An 18,448-nucleotide genomic window follows, 5' to 3' on the forward strand; every position below is an offset into this window, starting at 1 on the left:
GACGTTCTAATTCCTAGAAATGAGTACAGGCAGTCTGTGGGTATGACTGGGATGCTCTGTGGGGATGGAAGAAGGGAGCACCCACCCACCCCCACCCCGCTTTGCTTTGCCAGCTTGAGCGACGTCAGGAAGAACACGTTGCTGGGAGAAGGGGAGGAGGCAGGATGGGGTGGGGGCCAAGCCTGGTGTGTCCAGAGGACAGCAGGGAAAAGGCATATGTCCAGATTTTCAAGTGGCCAACAAACTCAACATTTGTTTTCAATTACCTTTTACTTACCCAAGTAATATATGGATATGTTCTTCTTGAAACATTAATGATAAAGTTAAAACCTATTTTTTTCCGCTAGCTTCAGGCCTAGTCCCCTTTCCAAACCCAGACTGCCCTTCTATCAGTTTGGGGTGAATGCTTCTTGATAACTGTATACACGCATGTGTATAAATATGTGTACAGGGATAGGACTTCCCTGGTGGTGCAGTGGTTAAGAATCCGCCTGCCAATGCAGGGGACACGGGTTCGAGCCCTGGTCCAGGAAGATCCCACAGGCCACGGAGCAACTAAGCCCTTGCACCACAACTACTGAGCCCGCGTGCTGCAACTACTGAAGCCTGCACACCTAGAGCCCGTTCTCTGCAACAAGAGAAGCCACCGCAATGAGAAGCCTGCGCACCGCAACAAAGAGTAGACCCCGCTCGTCGCAACTAGAGAAGGCCCATGCGCAACAACGAAGACCCAGCGCGTCCATAAATAAATAAAGAAATAAATAAATTTATTTATTTTTTTAAAAACTCTATACAGGTATATATGTATGTACACAGTGTACACATTTGTACACATGTGTGTATACATATATGTGCACATGCATACATTTATATAACTGTATGTACACACATACATACACATCGTATTTCATGCCTCTATATATAATTTTGTAGGTTTTTTAAGCCCAGTGGTGTATCATTCTATATATTTTGACCTGCAACATGGTTTTTCTTAAGTCAACATTTAGCTCTTATTCTTTTAACATCTGCATACTATGTGAAAATATGGCATACTATAAGCCATATCTTCCTTTAGTATGAACAGTATATCTGTGTGCACATTGGTGAGTGTTTCTTTAGGTTAGATACGCAGAAGACTGCTGGACCATAAGATACGCATACTTTAAATGTTAAGATACAGCCAAATGACCTGCTTCCAAACTGCGGCCATACCAGTTTACTCTCCTTCCAGCAATGTATGAGGCATTTGTGCCAGTAGTTCAGAGCTGAGGCTGTGAAGCCAGATGGTCTGGGTCGAATCCCGGCTCTGCCATTTTCTTTGTGACCTTGGTCAAGTCACTGCCCGTCTCTGAGCTTGGCTTCTCCGTCTGTAAAATGGGGCAGTAATAGAATGCAGCTCACAGGCTGGTGTGAGGACTCAGCCCGTCAGTAGTAGATGCGAAGCAGTGAGACAGTCTGGCGCATCTTTGCTGTCACTGCTGTTGTGACACGTTCCTTAACCCCGCGCGGATACCTACAAATAGGAGTCCTTAGGAAGGCATATATGGCATATTTCTGATTTCTGGTTTTTCATTCACACAGACACACGCGCACACACACACACACATGTGTGCGTGCATGCACACACACACACACGCACACTTCCCAGCCACCAAAACGTGTATTTTAAAAGGTGCACCCAGTCAAGTAAAGCAGAAAGTGGCTTCTACCTCAGGGAGCTCAAAAGCAAAGGCCTCCCTGTAAGACCAGGAAGCTAGTCCAGAGTCTGCCCCTTCCTTCTCTTCTCCTTTGGGGTCTCCGGGGCCTGGAGGTTTGTGATCTTGGGGAGCAGATCCTATTTTTCCATTTATGCAGTGCAGAGCCAGGTGGGCCCTGTATTAACTTCCTGTGGCTGCTATGACGAATTACCACAAATTCAGTGACTTACACCAACACCAATTTATCATCATATGGTTCTAGAGGTTAGAAGCCCAAAATGGGCCCCAGTGGACGAGAAAAAAAGGCAGTGCTGGGGCTGTGTTCCCTTCTGCAGGCCTGGGGAGCATCTGCTGCTTTGCCTTTTCCATTCTCTAGAGGCCAGCCACACCCCATGGCTCGTGACCCCTTCCTCCACCTTCAGAACCAGCAGTGTTGCCCCTCTCTGTACCTCCCTTCCTCAGCCGCATCTCCCGCTGACCCTCCTTCTGCCTGCCTTGTGATTAAACTGCGCCCACCCAGATAAGCCAGGATAACCTCCTATTTGGGAGTTCAGCTGATTAGCAACCTTAACCCCATCTGCGACCTTAATTCAAACCCTTTGCCATGTGCATTGTTATTCTGCCTACCACAGGCTCCATGAGAGCCCTTTCTCTAAAACTGGAGGGCCTGAGTCTCAGTGAGTGGCCTCTCAAACTGTTATATCTGCGGCCAGATTTACCTTGACATGAACAGATGCAAAATCCGTGTCTCAGATAAGTTATGAGGGCAGTGGTTTCAGTATCAGAGAGCGCTGGGTGCAAGTCGCAGCTCGGCCGTAAGCCGTGTGAACTTGCACGAGCCTTGCCTCTTGGAGCCTCAGTTTCCTCGTCTGTGCAGTAGGGTTGATAATGTGAAGATGATATAAGATAATGCAAGGGGCTTCCCTGGTGGTGCAGTGGTCGAGAATCTACCTGCCAATGCAGGGGACACGGGTTCGAGCCCTGGTCTGGGAAGATCCCACATGCCGCGGAGCAGCTGGCCCCATGAGCCACAATTACTGAGCCTGTGCGTCTGGAGCCTGTGCTCCGCAACAGGAGAGGCCGCGATAGTGAGAGGCCCGCGCACCGCGATGAAGAGTGGCCCCCGCTTGCCACAACTAGAGAAAGCCCTCGCGCAGAAACGAAGACCCAACACAGTCAAAAATAAATTAAAAAATAAATAAAATTAAAAAAAAAAAAAGAGAATGCAAGTAAAACGATGAGTGCCTTGCACACCTTAGCAAAGGGAGCTACGTTCTTTGCTCTCCTCCTTTAGGACAACCTTTCTCCCCACCCCCATCCCCGACTCCCCTCCACAGCCCTGTCCCAGGCTCAAGAGCAGGTTTCCTGTTAGCCTGTCTCTAGCAGTTAGCAGTCAGCTCACATGGGTAGTTGTGTTCTACTAATAAAATGGAGACTTTTGAGCCTGACGCTGAGCGTTGGTTCCTGCAGCGGCTGAATCTAATATTGTATTCTGACGCCCGGCCCTCACACCTGACCCAACTGATATCAGTCTGCACTCTCATTTTCCCAGGTTGGTGGTTCGTCAGCACGGCTGAAGAGCAAGGCTGGGTCCCCGCAACCTGCCTCGAAGGACAGGATGGTGTGCAGGATGAGTTTTCCCTACAGCCTGAAGAAGGTAGGAAGCAGCCGGGGCCTCGGGCTCGCTGGGGAGACCGTGAGGGCCGGCGGCACCCAATCCCTTCCCTTCAGCCTCTGCCTCCCAGCCTCCTAGACTAGAGCCTGTGGACATGAAGCCAGGCCCTGGGTTTGGGGCAGAGCAAGCCCGCCCTTTCTTAGGGGCCTTGGGGAGCCAACCCAGGTGAGCCTGGCTGGAGCTGGGGCCCTGATACCTCCATGGGACCTCAACGGCCCCCAGCCAGATCGCTGTCAACACCTCACTCTTCCTCCCTTGAATTATCCTGATGGCCAAGGTGCTGGGGCTGCTCCAAGCTCATTTACAAGACATCTGAAGCCATCCGTAAAGATCTCTGCTTTGGCTGCTTTCTGTGTTGGTGTAACGGCCCTGACTGGGTGTCAGGATCAGAGCTGACCCTCCTAAAGAGTGGTTCCCGCTGTGTCAGAAATCTTAAGGCTCAGCCAACCCCCCTTTCCCCCCAGGAGCATTCCTCAATCTAGAGTATGAGCTCACTTTAGCTAATAAACGGGAGGGTTTTGGAATCAGACCTGAACTTGACTCTCACCACCGAATTTGAATTTGTCCCACTTACTGGCTGAGTGGTCTTGGGCCAGCAACTTAACCTTTCTATGCTTCAGCCGCTTCCTCTGAAAATGGAAACGATGGTATCTACGTCATGGGATTTTTTTTTTTAATTAAATGAGATCCCACATGCAAAGCACTTGGCAAAGAACCTAAAACAATGAATAACTAGGAACAGTTATTATCATAGAGCTATGCCTTACCTAGGGTTGAATACTTGGGACTTTTAGTTGACTGTTTAGAAAACACAAAGCCACTTGAGTATGTATTTAACAGAAAAGAGGGTAAGGAGAAGGGATATTTCTATGCTCAAAGGTTAGCAAAAAAAAAAAAAAAAAAGCATATGTGGTTTGCGTTTAGTTTTATTGCAGCCAGCACCCGCAGAGTAAAATGCCTTTTGTTTTGCTCTGCGTTTGTGGGGCCCACCAGGCTCTAGGGGCGGCGCTCATGAGGAGAAAGTGCAAAAATCAACTCAGATTAAGGGGTAGTCATGTGCTGCGTGGAAACTCTAGCTCCCTTAGACAGTTAATGATTCCTACCACGGGGCGTGTCTCTGTAAGGGACTGATTATTGTCCCCATTTTACAGATGAGAAAAGAAGCTCAGAAAGTAGAGACACTTGCCCGGGGTCACACAGCTAGAAGATGGGAGAGAGACCACATTTTCCTAAGGGTTTGTACATTTCTTCCCCCTGCCATGAGGGCTTCTCTTAGTGCCTCTTGATAATCATGCTAGGAATAGCATCCTGTCTATTGGGTGGCTCTTCACTCAAGTTCAAGGTTCGTACTCAGGAATTTGGTCCTTCTGAGACACCTGGGGCGTGGCATAGACGCAGAAATAATTGCTCCTGAGAGGGAGCACGTGCTTGGTGCCGCCTTTGCCTCAAGACACTGGGACTGCTTTCTTCTTACCTCTGCCTTCTGCCCTTCGCCTCCACATGCTGCCCGTCCAGTCTCATGGAGATACTGGTCTCTGCCCCAGCCCATGGGCCGCCGCCGGACTCTGGGGGACCTGTATGCCATCAGCTGGCGTCAAGGTGCCTACCGCAGAGTTTTCCTCCCCGCTCGGTATTCGGAACTGGGTCCCTGCATCTGCATGCTCTGGGACTGCCCGTGCCTGTTGCATGTGAGAGACGGTGATCTGGTCTGTACCCTGTGTGTTGGCATGTAGGTTTGGGAGGAGGGAGCTTAGGGCGTTTGTCAGCCTGGGACCCCAAAGTTTCCCAGGGTAAAAAATGATGCCTGGGGGCCCCTGTAATGCTGAGCCAGTGACCTGTTCCCTTCATCAGGTGCATTTGAGTGGCCAGGGAAAAGAAACCCACGTCAAACCAGCTTAAGCAAAAGGGAAGCGTATTGACTCATGTCATTGAAAACCCCAGGGTAGGGTCAGCTTCTAGCATGGCTGGATCCGGGAGCTTGAAAATGTCTGCCAACTGAAGAAGAATGCCCAACCTAGAAGTTGTGAGTTAAGTTTTATATAGGCACCTTACTGAGGACTCTAGCCTGGGAGACAGCCTCTCAGATAGCTCTGAGGAACTGCTCCGAAGAGGTGAGGGAGGAAGCAGGATGCATAGGAGTTTTTGGCTGGAAAAACAAAACAAAACATGTAGTCTAACATCAAAAGATTACTGCTAATCACAAAAAACAGATAGCTTTTTTTAATATAAATTTATTTATTTTATTTGTTTTTATTTTTGGCTGCATTGGGCCTTCGTTGCTGCGCACGGGCTTTCTCTAGTTGCAGTGAGCGGGGGCTACTGTTCGTTGCGGTGCGTGGGCTTCTCATTGCAGTGGCTTCTCTTTGTTGCAGAGCACAGGCTCTAGGCATGCGGGCTTCAGTAGTTGTGGCTCGTGGGCTCTAGAGCACAGGCTCAGTAGTTGTGGTGCACGGGCTTAGTTGCTCCATGGCATGTGGGATCTTCCCAGACCAGGGCTTGAACCCGTGTCCCCTGCATTGGCAGGCGGATTCTTAACCACTGCGCCACCAGGGAAGCCCCAGATATCTTAAGTTAATGATTTTAGTGCTTTTCTATGAATGGAAAGATGCAAGAATCTGGTCTCATTGAAATGATTCCTTAGATATGCATCTGAACTACCTAAGGCCAGTATCCAGAGCACAGAATGCTTCCTGTTTTTATCCCTCCCAAATGCCCCTCAGGGTGCACTGTTGGGGGTGACTGCAGTGGCTCGTGGCTTGATGGCAGGCAACATTCTTTGTTTACTGGCATGGCAGACAACGTTCCCTTTCTACCTGTCCTTGGCACCTGAGGCTTATTCTCGCCACCTTCAGCTCCCATTCTCTACCTTGCTGGAACCATTGTCTCATGGTGACAGTAGTTCCAGGCACCCTTCAGGGGCACCCACCAAAGAAAATGCTTCTCCTTCAACATGATCAGTTGGTTCCAACGGACCCAATTGGGTCATATGCCATCCCTGAACTAATCACGGTGGCCAGTCACTCTGGCCAGGCCAGCGTTATGCACCCTCGCCATCCCTCTGGGTGGTGGCGAGGTCACCCTCACCCAAACATGTGGCTGGAGGCTGGCAGTGCCACCAGAGGAAGAGCAGATGGATGGCAAGCAGGCAGTGTTACCCACCACGCAGTCTACAAGTTCTCCCACTTCCCTTTGTTAGGGAACCCTGAGCATCCTACGGAGCCCAGAGAGGGTCTCTGGTTGCTAGCGAATCCCCAGGAGTCCAGGGCCTGTAGTACCAACAGTACTTAGTCCGGGACCCAGGCAGTGCCCCTTCTGACCTGGCCAGACAAAACTTCTGTGCATCCACGGGGTTGAGTTGCCCCCAGCACCCTTCACAGCACCCACACCCCAGCCTGCATCTGTGAGTGAGGAGAACAGCTGACTGCGCTGTATACAGAACGTGTGCAGCTTGAGTCAGCTCAGCCCCCACAGCGCAGGTCAGGGGGCTAGATCAATAAATAAATAAACGCCCTGTGTGTTTTCTGCCTCCCTCTGCACCAGCTGGGAAGGCCACAGACAGCCTGTGGTGTTTTCCCAGCGAGAGAGAGAGAGAGAGAAAGAGAGAGAGGCAGCCCGGACACACTAACTATCAACGTCAGCCCACAGCTGGCTCAGTCCCTCCCTGCGGGCTGCAATGTAACCAAAACAGGAAAGCCGGCTCCTAGCCTCACTGGCTCCCCTGGGACACTCATCTGTTATCTGTCTCAGCAGTCACTGCTGACAGTGTTGGGGATGGGAGCTATTCTCTTGCTCTCTGGAGGGCCCTGCCTGAGTGTGACAATGAACGACCCTGCCAGCGGGGCCCTGCAGGGGGTCGGGGGTGAGGTCCTGCTGTGGGAGGGACACAGCCCGAGGCAGCTCTCTTGGCTTTGGGGGTAGGAGCAGGAAACCACTGAGAGTGGGATGGAAGGCACCCCAGTGGTGTTAATGAAAACAGAAGCAGGCAATCATTTCATGATATATATCTCAAATCATTATGTCGTACACCCAGAAGTCGATTATATCTCAATTAAAAAAATAAATTTAAAAAAATAAAATTGAAGCTTCAGGCGTGGTTGGATCCAGGGGCTTGAAAACAATGAAAAATGGAGATCAGCTACCAGCTAGGTAATGAGCACTGCTAGCTGTCTCCTCCCTGGTAGTGATTCCACCCCAAACCATATGCTGCCAGATGTAGCTTGTCCCTGACCCTCCACCACTAAGAACTGCAGAGGAGCCACAGAGGGTTTAACATCCACCCCGCCCCTGCTGCAGCATGAGCAAGGTGCCTCCCGCCAGGCCTTCGGGACTTGTTCATTTACTAAACATTGACTATTTTACTAAATAGTTCCTAAATATTCCCAGTACCGTGCCCAGTGCTAGAGATAGAGGAATGAACAAGACAGACTCAAACCCCTGCCTTCCTGGAGCGCTTACTCTAGCAGGGGGAACAGACATGGAACATAATATAAGTAAATTATCTGGTATGTTAGAAGGTAATTCCTGGTAAGGGGGGAAAATAAACCCGGGTAAGGGGGATGAGGGTGCCATGGGTCTGGGTATTACCTAAGGCAAGGTCAAGGAAGGTGACCTCGAGGCACAGATTTGAGGAAGGTGAGTGCAAATGTGTGATGCTGAGGGATTTCAGAGGAACGGACCTGCCATTTGTCCTGTGTCCTGTTGCTGCTTGCACAGGGTCATCCAGCACTAAGTGAGGGTCGCTTATTGGGGGCCAGGGGCGGGGGTGGGGGGGTGGGAACAGAGATGGTGCACAGAAGTCTTTGGAGGAAATCCCTCCTTACGAGGGCATCTCTCAGATCACAGCCTTGGCCATCAACGTCCCGGGGCTTATATAGTGTCTTTGACTTACCCCAACATCTGTTTGTCCCCACAGAGGAGAAGTACACAGTCATCTACCCATACACAGCTCGTGACCAAGATGAAATGAACCTGGAGAGAGGAGCTGTGGTGGAGGTCATCCAGAAAAACCTGGAAGGCTGGTGGAAGATCAGGTACCCTCTGCAGCTGGGTGGGTTTCAGGTCATAGAGGCTCCAGCTGCACAGATATCTGTAAGCAGTTGCAGAGGAGGTGAGGTTTCAGCCTGAGCTATAAAAGGACTCTTCTCCTCTGTGCTGTTTGGCTTCCTTCCCTACCCATATCCTTCTCTAAAAATGCATAATAAGCAAAACCGTCTCTAAACACACTGAACCACCGATAGCAGTAACCCAATTGAGCAAGACTGGTCTCCACCTCCAGATGTGTCTCATAATGAGTAAGTGGAGGCTGAAGCTGCCCTGCCTGAGTGATTTCCCACTCCAGCCCCGCTCTGAGAGCAACAGGATGCTAAACACCACATGGACAGTAGCCCGTCCTAAAGCTGATCATTTGCCGTCATCTCTCAGAGTCCAGTGGAGACCGGCTTTCCAAACAGTTTGCTCTTTCACCCATGTGATGGAATTGAAAGCTCATAGGTAAAGGTGGCCAACTCATCGTGCTGTACTTGGGACTTTCCCAGTTTTAATAATGAAAGTCCGGGGAACTCCCTCTTTGGTTACCCGGGCGGGCAGGGTGCAGCCTCAGGAAATTAGGGCAAGAGAAGAAGCCTGAGGTCCCTGCCACCTGGTGTCTGTGCCGTGATGTAAGCCGGACATGAGGCAGGACACTGGAACCACTCACATGGGGCTGAGTGTGTAACCCTTAATTCATTCAGCAAACCTACACCAAAATCTATTTTGGGCCAAGCTGACTACTGAAAGCTGGTGAGTAACAGTGAGAAAGAGACAGTAGTTCAGACCCACAGGCGTAGAAGGCAGACTCAGACACAAGTACAGGGCAGGGAGGCGCGTGGGGCGTAGGAGGGCTGCACAGGGGACTTTGGAGCACAGAAGAGGGCTCCTCAGCCCAGGAGTCAGGAAGGCTTCCTCAGAACTGAGGTTTGAAGCCGGAGTAATGACAACAGTAACTCACATATCTGGATTATAGGTGTTACCTTGCTGTGTAACAAATTATCCCAAAACTTAGTGACTCTGGAATTCTGGTGGCTCGACTGGGCTCAGGGTCCCTCATGAGGTTGCAGTGGATGTTGCCACGGTCATCAGAAGCTTCGACTGAAGCTAGAAAGTGACCGAACCAGGTTTTGAACCCCTACCTTTCTGACCCCAAAGCCCCCTCAGCATTGCATGTGTTGCCTCTTTGCTTATGGCTTTGTGCCCCAAGTGATGAACTATCTCATAGTGATGCCCGGATTGTGTGTAGTCTGACGTTTTCCAATTAGCACAAAATTTAGTCCTTCTCAGGGGATATTTTAAGATTGATAGACACCAAACTGAAGATTTCTGCCTCCTTTTAAGTTTGCTTCTTGTTATAAAGGACTTTTTTTTTTTTTATTGAAACGCAGTGCTATTTAGTTCTTAAGGTGATTCTTGACGAGATGTGACCCTGCCATATATCATCTCCAGTCTGTTAGATGTCGTCCCCAAAGGTGTGGGCACCTGTTTTGTGGTTCAGACCAGTGGGATGCTGGCAATTTTAACAGCCAGCTCTCCAGGGGAGAATGCTCTTGAGTTGCCGTGTTTGCCAATTTCTGTGGTGTAAATACTGCCACCGTGGCAGATTTTAAGCTCCCAGTGTGATGGCACTAACTGCCGAGTTGGGAAGAGATATGAACAGCTGGCTCTCACACGTGCTGTGAGCTGACTCCAGCACACCTCTGGTCCCAATCAACCCCTCTGGTCATGCTATTCAACCGACTTCCATAGTGCAGAGAATTAAATGATTGTTACATTCGTTCAGTCCCCTTTGGAATTCAGTGAGCTGGTCTGTCAGGGTCTCAGTCACTCCGAAGCTCAGTGACCTGTGGTAACCCTGGAACCAACCCCCGACCTGCTTTGTTCTCATCTGAACGCGTGTTTAATCTACTTGTTAAGCAATATGACTGGAGGCCCACCCTGCCTATGCCAGGCTTTGTGCCGGGAGCTGGGGCTTCTGGGAAGAGGCAGCAAAGCAGCACAGACTCTGGTGCCAGCTTTCTAGGTCTGGATCCATTTCTGCCAACCCTCAGGTTGGATGGATGAACTATAGCAATAGCTATCAAGTGCTTGGAACAGGAAGGACATGGAGTAGGTGCTCACCAAGTGTCATTTACCGTTATCATCATGGTCCCAGTAGTGACGACTGTACGGGGACAGTGGCTGTAGCAGAGCTTTGTGGCTGCTCACCCTTGCCAGGTCCACTGGCAGTTTGTCCACTTGTCCCCTTTTTTCTTCACTCAACTCACTGGGAGCGAGGGCCGTCACACACACAGATGAATCATCCATGATCCTCGCCCCCAGGAGCTCGAGTTCTAAGTGGGGAGACAGGACCGTCACAGCCAAGTGTCACTGGGTGTTATAGGTGCTGGGATTGTGGGGTGTGCAGGAGACAGTGGAGGGAGGCTCGGGAAAGGCTTGAGAGGGGGCATGGTATTAAGCAGAGCTGGGAAAGAGGAGCACAAAAGAGAATGGGCTTGGGCTTCCCTGGTGGCGCAGTGGTTGAGAGTCCGCCTGCCGATGCAGGGGACACGGGTTCGTGCCCTGGTCCGGGAAGATCCCACATGCCGTGGAGCGGCTGGGCCCGTGAGCCATGGCCACTGAGCCTGCACGTCCGGAGCCTGTGCTCCGCAGCGGGAGAGGCCACAACAGTGAGAGGCCCGCGTACCGAAAAAAAAAAAAGGAGAGAGAGAATGGGCTTTCCAGGCAGAGGGTCTCTAAGAGCAGGGGCAGGGGGGTGAGAGATGGTGGAACTTTTGGGAGAGCACAAGCTGTGTGGGGTGGGCAGGACCTGGGGGTTGCCTTGAGAGCCAAGGCTGGGGAGGTAAGGAGAGGCCAGATTGGGGAGGCCCAGCTGAGGGCTTAGGCTTCATCAGGAGGCAGCAAGCGGTGTACCAGCCCCTGGCCCTGGGCAGGTCATGGTCCACCGTTCCTGCCATCTGGGACCCAAAGTGGGATTCACAGTAGGAGTGCAACTTCTTCCCATGGGCCTGGCAGAGCAGCCTGACGGGCATCCTTCTCCCTCCTCCCAGGTACCAGGGCAAAGAGGGCTGGGCCCCAGCCTCCTACCTAAAGAAGAGCAGCGGGGAGCCTGTACCCCCAAAGTTGGGCCCCGGCTCACCCGCCCACGCGGGCGTCCTCGAGCTGGACGGCGTCTCCCGGCAGCAGAACTCGGTGGGCCGGGAGAAGGAGCTGCTCAACAACCAGAGGGATGGCCGGTTTGAAGGCCGCCCGGCACCCGACAGTGACGTCAAGCAGAGTAAGTGCCGCCCACCTGAGCTCCCGGCAGCTGGGCACCTACTACGTGCCAGGCTCTGTGCCCAGAGGTCCTCACATGTTGTCCCTCATCCTCACGGCAGCCCTGCTGCCCACCATCCTGTAGATAAGAAAACAGGCTCACAAACCCCAGGTCACTCGTTCCAGTTCATTCAGCCAGCAAGTTGCAGAACCTGAGTGGAGAGACGTGGCTTTCCTACTCAAGCCATGTTTTTTCCACCGTCTCATATCACCAGAGCTCCTGTTTCTCAAGCCCCTACTAGGTGCCAGGAATCTTATAATCAGTCTCACTGACTCCTTGTAACAACCTTTGAAGGACCTACTCCTTTTATTTTACAGGTTAGGAAACAGAGATGAAAGGGTTTGGCCAAGGCTACCCAGCTAGTGAACAGTGGAGCCAGGACTTGAACCCAGGTCCCTCTGACTCAAGTGCCAGTGGTCTGTCTGCAGGGCCTCATTTCTGAGCCAGGGGAAGAAAAAGCGGACCCTGTGTTGGGTTTATTCCGAAGATAGTTCTTTACTCATCTTGCTTTTCAAAGCTATTTTACCATTTAATGTTCCCAGCACACCTGAGAGTAGGTTCATTATTGTTGTCTGCTGCATACCCAGGATGCCAGCCTCAAGCATGTGACCCTGTACAGGGCAGAAGGAGTCTGTCTGTTGGGAAAGGACTAAAAACTAGCCACAAGGATGCAGTCACTTGCCCCTCGCTGGGCTTCTCCAGCTGTTTAAAGTGACTCTTATGGTCAGTGAACTTCTTGAGTCTCTCAGTTGTTCTCAGCCACTCTGAGAAAACACTGACATGCCATGGCAGGATCCTATCATGCGTGGCCAAGAGCATAGGAGGATTCCCATTAACACTAGAGGAGCGAGTGAAAATCTGAAAGCCTGTGTCTCTGTTAGGATATATAGGTTCAGATGCTCAAGCAAAGACTCCCCACTACTATCACACACATACACCCAATAACAATGGCTCAAGTAATTTAGATGTTTATTTCTTTCTCACCGAGCAGTCAGGTATATGTCCAGAGCTGCTGTGGCAACTCTATCCAGTCACGAGTCTTGTTATGCTGTATCTATCTCGTGTTGCCCTCATCCTCCTGGTCCAGGAGGGCTCACCGCCAGTCCGGCCAAGGAAAATGAGGCAGGGAGAAGTGGAAGGCTGGACTCAGAAGCTACAGACTTGTTACTCTTTCACATCCCATCAGCCAGAACTTAGTCACATGGCAGTACCTAGCTGCAAGGGAGTCTGGGAAATGTAGTCTTTATGTAGGCAGTCAAGTGTCTGGCTAAAACTCTGTTGTGATTTTTTTCTAATAGAAGACAGGAAAAATGGGTATTTAACAGTTTTGCAGTCTCCTCTACACGCCAACTACCAAACTACACCTCTGTGTAGACCCATGCTAAACCAGCTCTGACAGCATATGGGGTGCCTTCCTCAATGTTCTGCCCTTAGCCAGGAGCCTTGGACCACTGCAGAGTCGTCCTCTTCTTGATCCTGAGACCCAGAGCAGGGGCAGCCCAACTCCAGAGTAAAAACCCCTGAAGTCCTCAGTCCAAGTTTGTTTGGCTCTGTTTATGCATTGTTTAATTTGGGTGTGTTCCAGAGCACGAAGCCAGGGGCGCAGTACCATTAATGCGTGCTTGCCACATGCCAAGAGCCTCACCTGTATTGTTGACTTTCATCTCCACCACTGCTTCCAGGAGGCAGGCGTTATCACCCCCTCTCCAGAAGAGGACCATGCAGCTCAAAGCCACATAACTTGTAGCCTCCCACCTCTGCGTTACTCTGAAGCCTGCACTTGTTGCCTTTGCTGGAAAGCTTTCCATTGCTCCAGGACTGGGCACCATCCCCTTGTGGACGGAGAGTCCTGAACCCAGTCTGAGTGTCCCCTTTCTAGTTGGGCTCTCCCATAGGAAGCGTCGCAGTCGCTCGCTGATGCCTGTGCTGAATGTGATGCCTCATCTCCTGCAGGAGAGAATAGATCTCTCGTGGTGTCCACCTCAGGAATTTTATCTGTCGTCTCTTTATAGGATCACCCAAGATGAGACAGAGACCCCCTCCTCGCCGGGATATGACCATAGTAAGTGGACCCTTGCAACTGGGGAGCCAGACCCTGACCTGAGATTAGCCCCCTGACACTCACCTCGCCTTCTCCAAGGATGCACTCTTTCCTGCCCACACAGCAGCCTTGTGAAGCTAATCCCACTGACAGGTGGAAAGACTGAGGTCCGGGGAGATCAAACAGTTCGCCCATGGCTTTGTGACAGTTAGGTCTCAGGATGTACTTTCTGCTTCCTGAGCCGACTCCGCTTTATCTTAGATAAGTCTCCTTGAATAACGTAACTTGAAACCAAAATGGGATAAGGCACACGTTTCGCTTGTGGTGCCGTTCTGATCTCTTACTTTCATACTCCATTTTTAACTCTGTAAGCAGTACTTTGAAAATGGGCTTTCTTCTTTTAATGTCTGCCATTTATCGAGCACCTTTTGGGTGCCAGGCAGTATGCCGGTGTTTCACTACGTGAACTCGTTGAATGCGCTCCGTGACCCCAACAGGTAGATCCTGTTATTACCCACATTTTACAGGAGATAAAACTCAGGCCTCCAGGAGGGGAAGGGATTTGCCCAAAGTCACACCAATGGGTCCAACTTGCAAACCTGTGTTCATTTCACAACACTTGTTGCCTCTTAAGTTCAGAGAATATTGTCTTGCCCCAAATTTTCATGATTATAGGCAAATGTCCCATGTTTTTTCTCATTGCCCTAAAGCTGAAAGGCCAGTGACCTATCTAGAAGACGATGATCTGAGTGGTCCCCTTTGTTGTGTCCTAGAATCCAAATGGGTCCGCCAGCGCCCCCTTGAGGGTGATTGTGTGCCCCAATCCCTTAGCGCCTCCCATTCAGCGCCATGGGAATGGACTTACAGTGGTTTTAACACTGTGTTTAATTGTACCAGCCTCGAGGTCTGCCCAAGCCTCCCATCCCACCCCAAGTGGAGGAAGAATATTACACCATTGCTGAATTCCAGACCACCATCCCTGATGGCATCAGCTTCCAGGCGGGCCTGAAGGTCGAGGTGAGTGGACGTGGTCTCACTTTGTCTACCTGTGATTCCCTTCTTTTTTTTTAATTTATTTTTTTTGAAGTATAGGTGATTTACAGTGTTGTGTTAATTTCCACTGTACAGCAGAGTGATTCAGTTATACGTATATACGCATTCTTTTTCATATTCTTTTCCATCATGGTTTATCCCAGGATATTGAATATCATTGCCTGTACTATACAGTAGGACGTTGTTGTTTATCCATCCTATATATAATAGTTTGCATCTGCTAATCCCAAATTCCCAGTCTGTCCCTCCCCACCTACCTCCCCCTTGACAACCACAAGTCTATTCTGTCTATCTATGAGTCTGTTTCTGTTTCATAGGTAAGTTCATTTGTGTCATATTTTAGATTCCACATATAAGTGATATCGTATGATGTTTATCTTTCTCTTTCCGACTTACTTCACTTAGGATGATAATCTCTGGGTCCATTCATGTTGCTGCAAATGACATTATTTCATTCTTTTTTCTGGCTGACTAGTATTCCATTGTGTGTGTGTGTGTGTGTGTGTGTGTGTGTGTGTACACACCACACTTTTATCCATTCCTCTGTCAGTGGACACTTAGGTTGTTTCCATGTCTTGGCTATTGTAAATAGTGCTGCAGTGGACATTGGGGTGCATGTATCTTTTTGAATTAGAGTTCTGTCCAGATATATGCCATTGTCATATGTCAACTCTATTTTTAGTTTTTTGAGGAACCTCCACACTGTGCTCCATAGTGGCTGCACTAACTCACATTCCTACCAACAGTGCAGGAGGGTTCCCTTTTCTCCACACCCTCTCCAGCATTTATTTGTAGATTTTTTAATGATGACCATTCTGACCCATGTGAGGTGATACCTCATTGTAATTTTGACTTGCATTTCTCTAATAATTAGCGATGTTGAACATCTTTTCTTGTGCCTGTTGGCCATCTGTATGTCTTCTTTGGAGAAATGTCTGTTTACATCTTCTGCCCATTTTTCAATTGGGTTGTTTGGTTTTTTGTTGTTGAGTTACATGAGCTGTTTGTATATTTTGGAGATTAAGCCCGTGTCGGTCGTATCATTTGCAAATAATTTTTTTCAGTCCATGGGTTGTCTTTTCGTTTTGTTTGTGGTTTCCTTTGCTGTACAAAGGCTTGTACTACTTGTGATTTTTGATTCTAGGCACCATCTCCTATTCCTGTGTTCTTTTTTTTTTAGTAGCAGCTTTACTGAGATATAATTCACATAACATATAACTCAGTGATTTAAGGTATAAAATTCAGTGGTTTTTAGTTTAATTACAGAGTTGTGCAACCATCACCGCCATCAACATTAGAACATTTCATCACCCAAGTAAGAAACCCTGTACACATTAGCAGTCCCTCCCCACGTCCCCTCAATCCCTCTCAGTGCCCCTGCCCCAGCCCTAGGCAACCACTGATCTATTTCCTGTGTCTATAGATTTGCCTCTTTTCATCACCTCCTGCCTCCTTGATTGCCTCTCCTCTCCCCTTTACTTCCCACTTCTTTGCTTGTCTACTCCGTTCTCTGCGTAAAGGCCATCATAAATCTTTTCTCCCCTCCCATTTCTCTTTTCTTTCTCCTGGGGTTAGAGCTTGAAGGTGTTTCCCATGTTTCCAGGAAAGCCCGTAAGTAATGGGATAGCAGTTAGGTGCCGGCCACTGCACTAAGCACCTCACATGCCGTATCTTGCCTAATCATATCGTCAGTTACTCTTGTGAGGCAGGACTATTACAATTCCCATTTTTCAGAGGAGGAAGCTGTGGCTCAGAAAAAAGGTGCTGTCCAAGGTCACACAGCCAAAAGGTGGCAGAGTCAGGATTTGAACCCATGTCTGTCTCCAGATTAGAACCAGGGCTATTGACAGCCTGCTGTTTATCTGCCCAGTATTTGGGGATCTCAGGAGGATGGAGACCGTATCTGTTTTTTACTTCTCTATCCCCACAGCTAGCACAGTGCCTGGCATGTGATAGATTTGCAATAAATGTTGAATCAATGAAAATCCATCTCCCCACTAGCCTCCTGCTAACACCCAGAAAACCAGGGAGTGTTTTCTTCTTCATTCTCGTCCCTAACCCTGGCCTTGGGGCTGGTCCACAGTAGGTGCTCAGAGAGCCATTCCTTTATGAATGAATGTTTGAATGAACGGAGGAAATAAAGAGTGAACAAATGATTACTGAGCCAGTGCATAAGTGTGGCACGTGTCCTAATGGTCTTTAGTCACTTCTCTAGGCCTCCAAAGAACCCACCATTTTCCCTCCCGCTCTGACACCTCCTGCCCCCCCCTCTCTCCCCCTCGAGTCCCAGGGCAGCTGCCCAGTGAGCCCGGGAGGAGGCGACTTCCCGAAGGTGCATCCTGGGTCTCACCACCACTGATTCTGCCCAAGCCTCTCTAGAAAGTTCTCCTCAAGCCAAGTGTCCTTCAATCCATGCAGACAGCAGGAGGGCTGTCTGCAGGGGTGTTTAAAGAACCTGGGTTGAAGCCTGTCAAACTAATTTTTTAAAATGCAAATCCCAATCCTCACAGAGAAGCTGAGGGGACGGTGGAAATACCTCCAAGGCTCTAAAAGGCTTTTTATCTGCTCCTTTTTTTTCCTCCCAATCTGTTCTTTCTAATTTCAAATCCACAGAGAGAACTCACAAGGCATCTTGCTTGTGCTTCAAGATAATTCTGTGCCCAGTTCCCCCATTTTGCTGTTTAAAACATGTATGTTATTCTGACATGAAACATATGCCTGTCTCTTAACATCTTTCCACATCAAGGGCTGTTCTTCCTCCCATTGCTATTCAGCCTTATTTTCACTGCTTTCCTCTGAACCCCACTGGTTCAGCTGGCCCTTCCCCACCTCTCTTGCTCTCTCTGCCTTTAACCTTCCTTTAACCCAGCTCCTAGCCCACTACGTGTTTTCTTATAGAAGGCTCTCAAGGCCATTCTTAGAACTGAACTTGGCATATCAAAATCCACCTCATTCTTCAAATGCCTGCCTCCTCTGGGAAGCCTCCCCAGGTTCACACTGGTGTCCCTTCCTACCCTTCCGTTAGCTTCTATGGGACCATACATCTCAATCCTTAACTAAGGACAGGCCCTCATTTGTGTAGATAATGCTTTCTTGACATTATGAAAAATATTCTCCCCTCATTCTTCAGTGACTGAGTTTTGAATTCCAGTCATCTTCCCTTGGCACTTTGAATAGATTGTCCCATTCTTTTCCTGCATCTAGTGTTGCTAGGAAGCAGCTACTCTCCACCTGGTCCTTGTTCTCTTTTTCATTAGCTGTCATTTCTCTGATTTTCTCAGGAGCTCCTCACTGTCTTTAAAATGCCGACGTTTCACTAAAGCATGTCTAGGTATGTTTCTTTATTTTTATATCCTGCTCAGCATGTGGTGGGTCTTTTCAATCTAAGGACTCAGGAGATCTTCCTAGAAATTTTCCCACTTTTACTTCTTTTTTTTTTTTTTTTTTTTTTGGGTAGGGGAGCCCCACCGCATGGCATGCAGGATCTTAGTTCCCTGATAAGGGATCAAACACTTGCCCCCTGCAGTGGAAGCACAGAGTCTTAACCACTGGACCTCCAGGGAAGTCCATCACTTTTACTTCTTTAAATAATGACTCTCTTCACTCTTTTTATTCTTTCCTTTTGGAATGGTTATGAA

General features: G+C 49.3%; 1 protein-coding gene across 2 annotated transcripts in view; it reads left to right on the plus strand.

Annotated features, from left to right (window-relative positions):
* SH3PXD2B (SH3 and PX domains 2B) overlaps positions 1-18,448 on the plus strand; it is a 113,734-nt gene that overhangs the window by 82,975 nt on the left and 12,311 nt on the right. For both annotated transcript variants that reach the window (XM_060008384.1, XM_060008385.1), the window contains exons 8-12: positions 3,250-3,354; positions 8,285-8,402; positions 11,451-11,677; positions 13,729-13,778; positions 14,655-14,774. In XM_060008384.1, the coding sequence (XP_059864367.1) occupies positions 3,250-3,354; positions 8,285-8,402; positions 11,451-11,677; positions 13,729-13,778; positions 14,655-14,774 (620 nt within the window). The remainder of the gene's footprint in view (positions 1-3,249; positions 3,355-8,284; positions 8,403-11,450; positions 11,678-13,728; positions 13,779-14,654; positions 14,775-18,448) is intronic.

Source organism: Delphinus delphis, chromosome 3 (assembly GCF_949987515.2).
Source record: "Delphinus delphis chromosome 3, mDelDel1.2, whole genome shotgun sequence".
Classification (NCBI taxonomy): domain Eukaryota; kingdom Metazoa; phylum Chordata; class Mammalia; order Artiodactyla; family Delphinidae; genus Delphinus; species Delphinus delphis.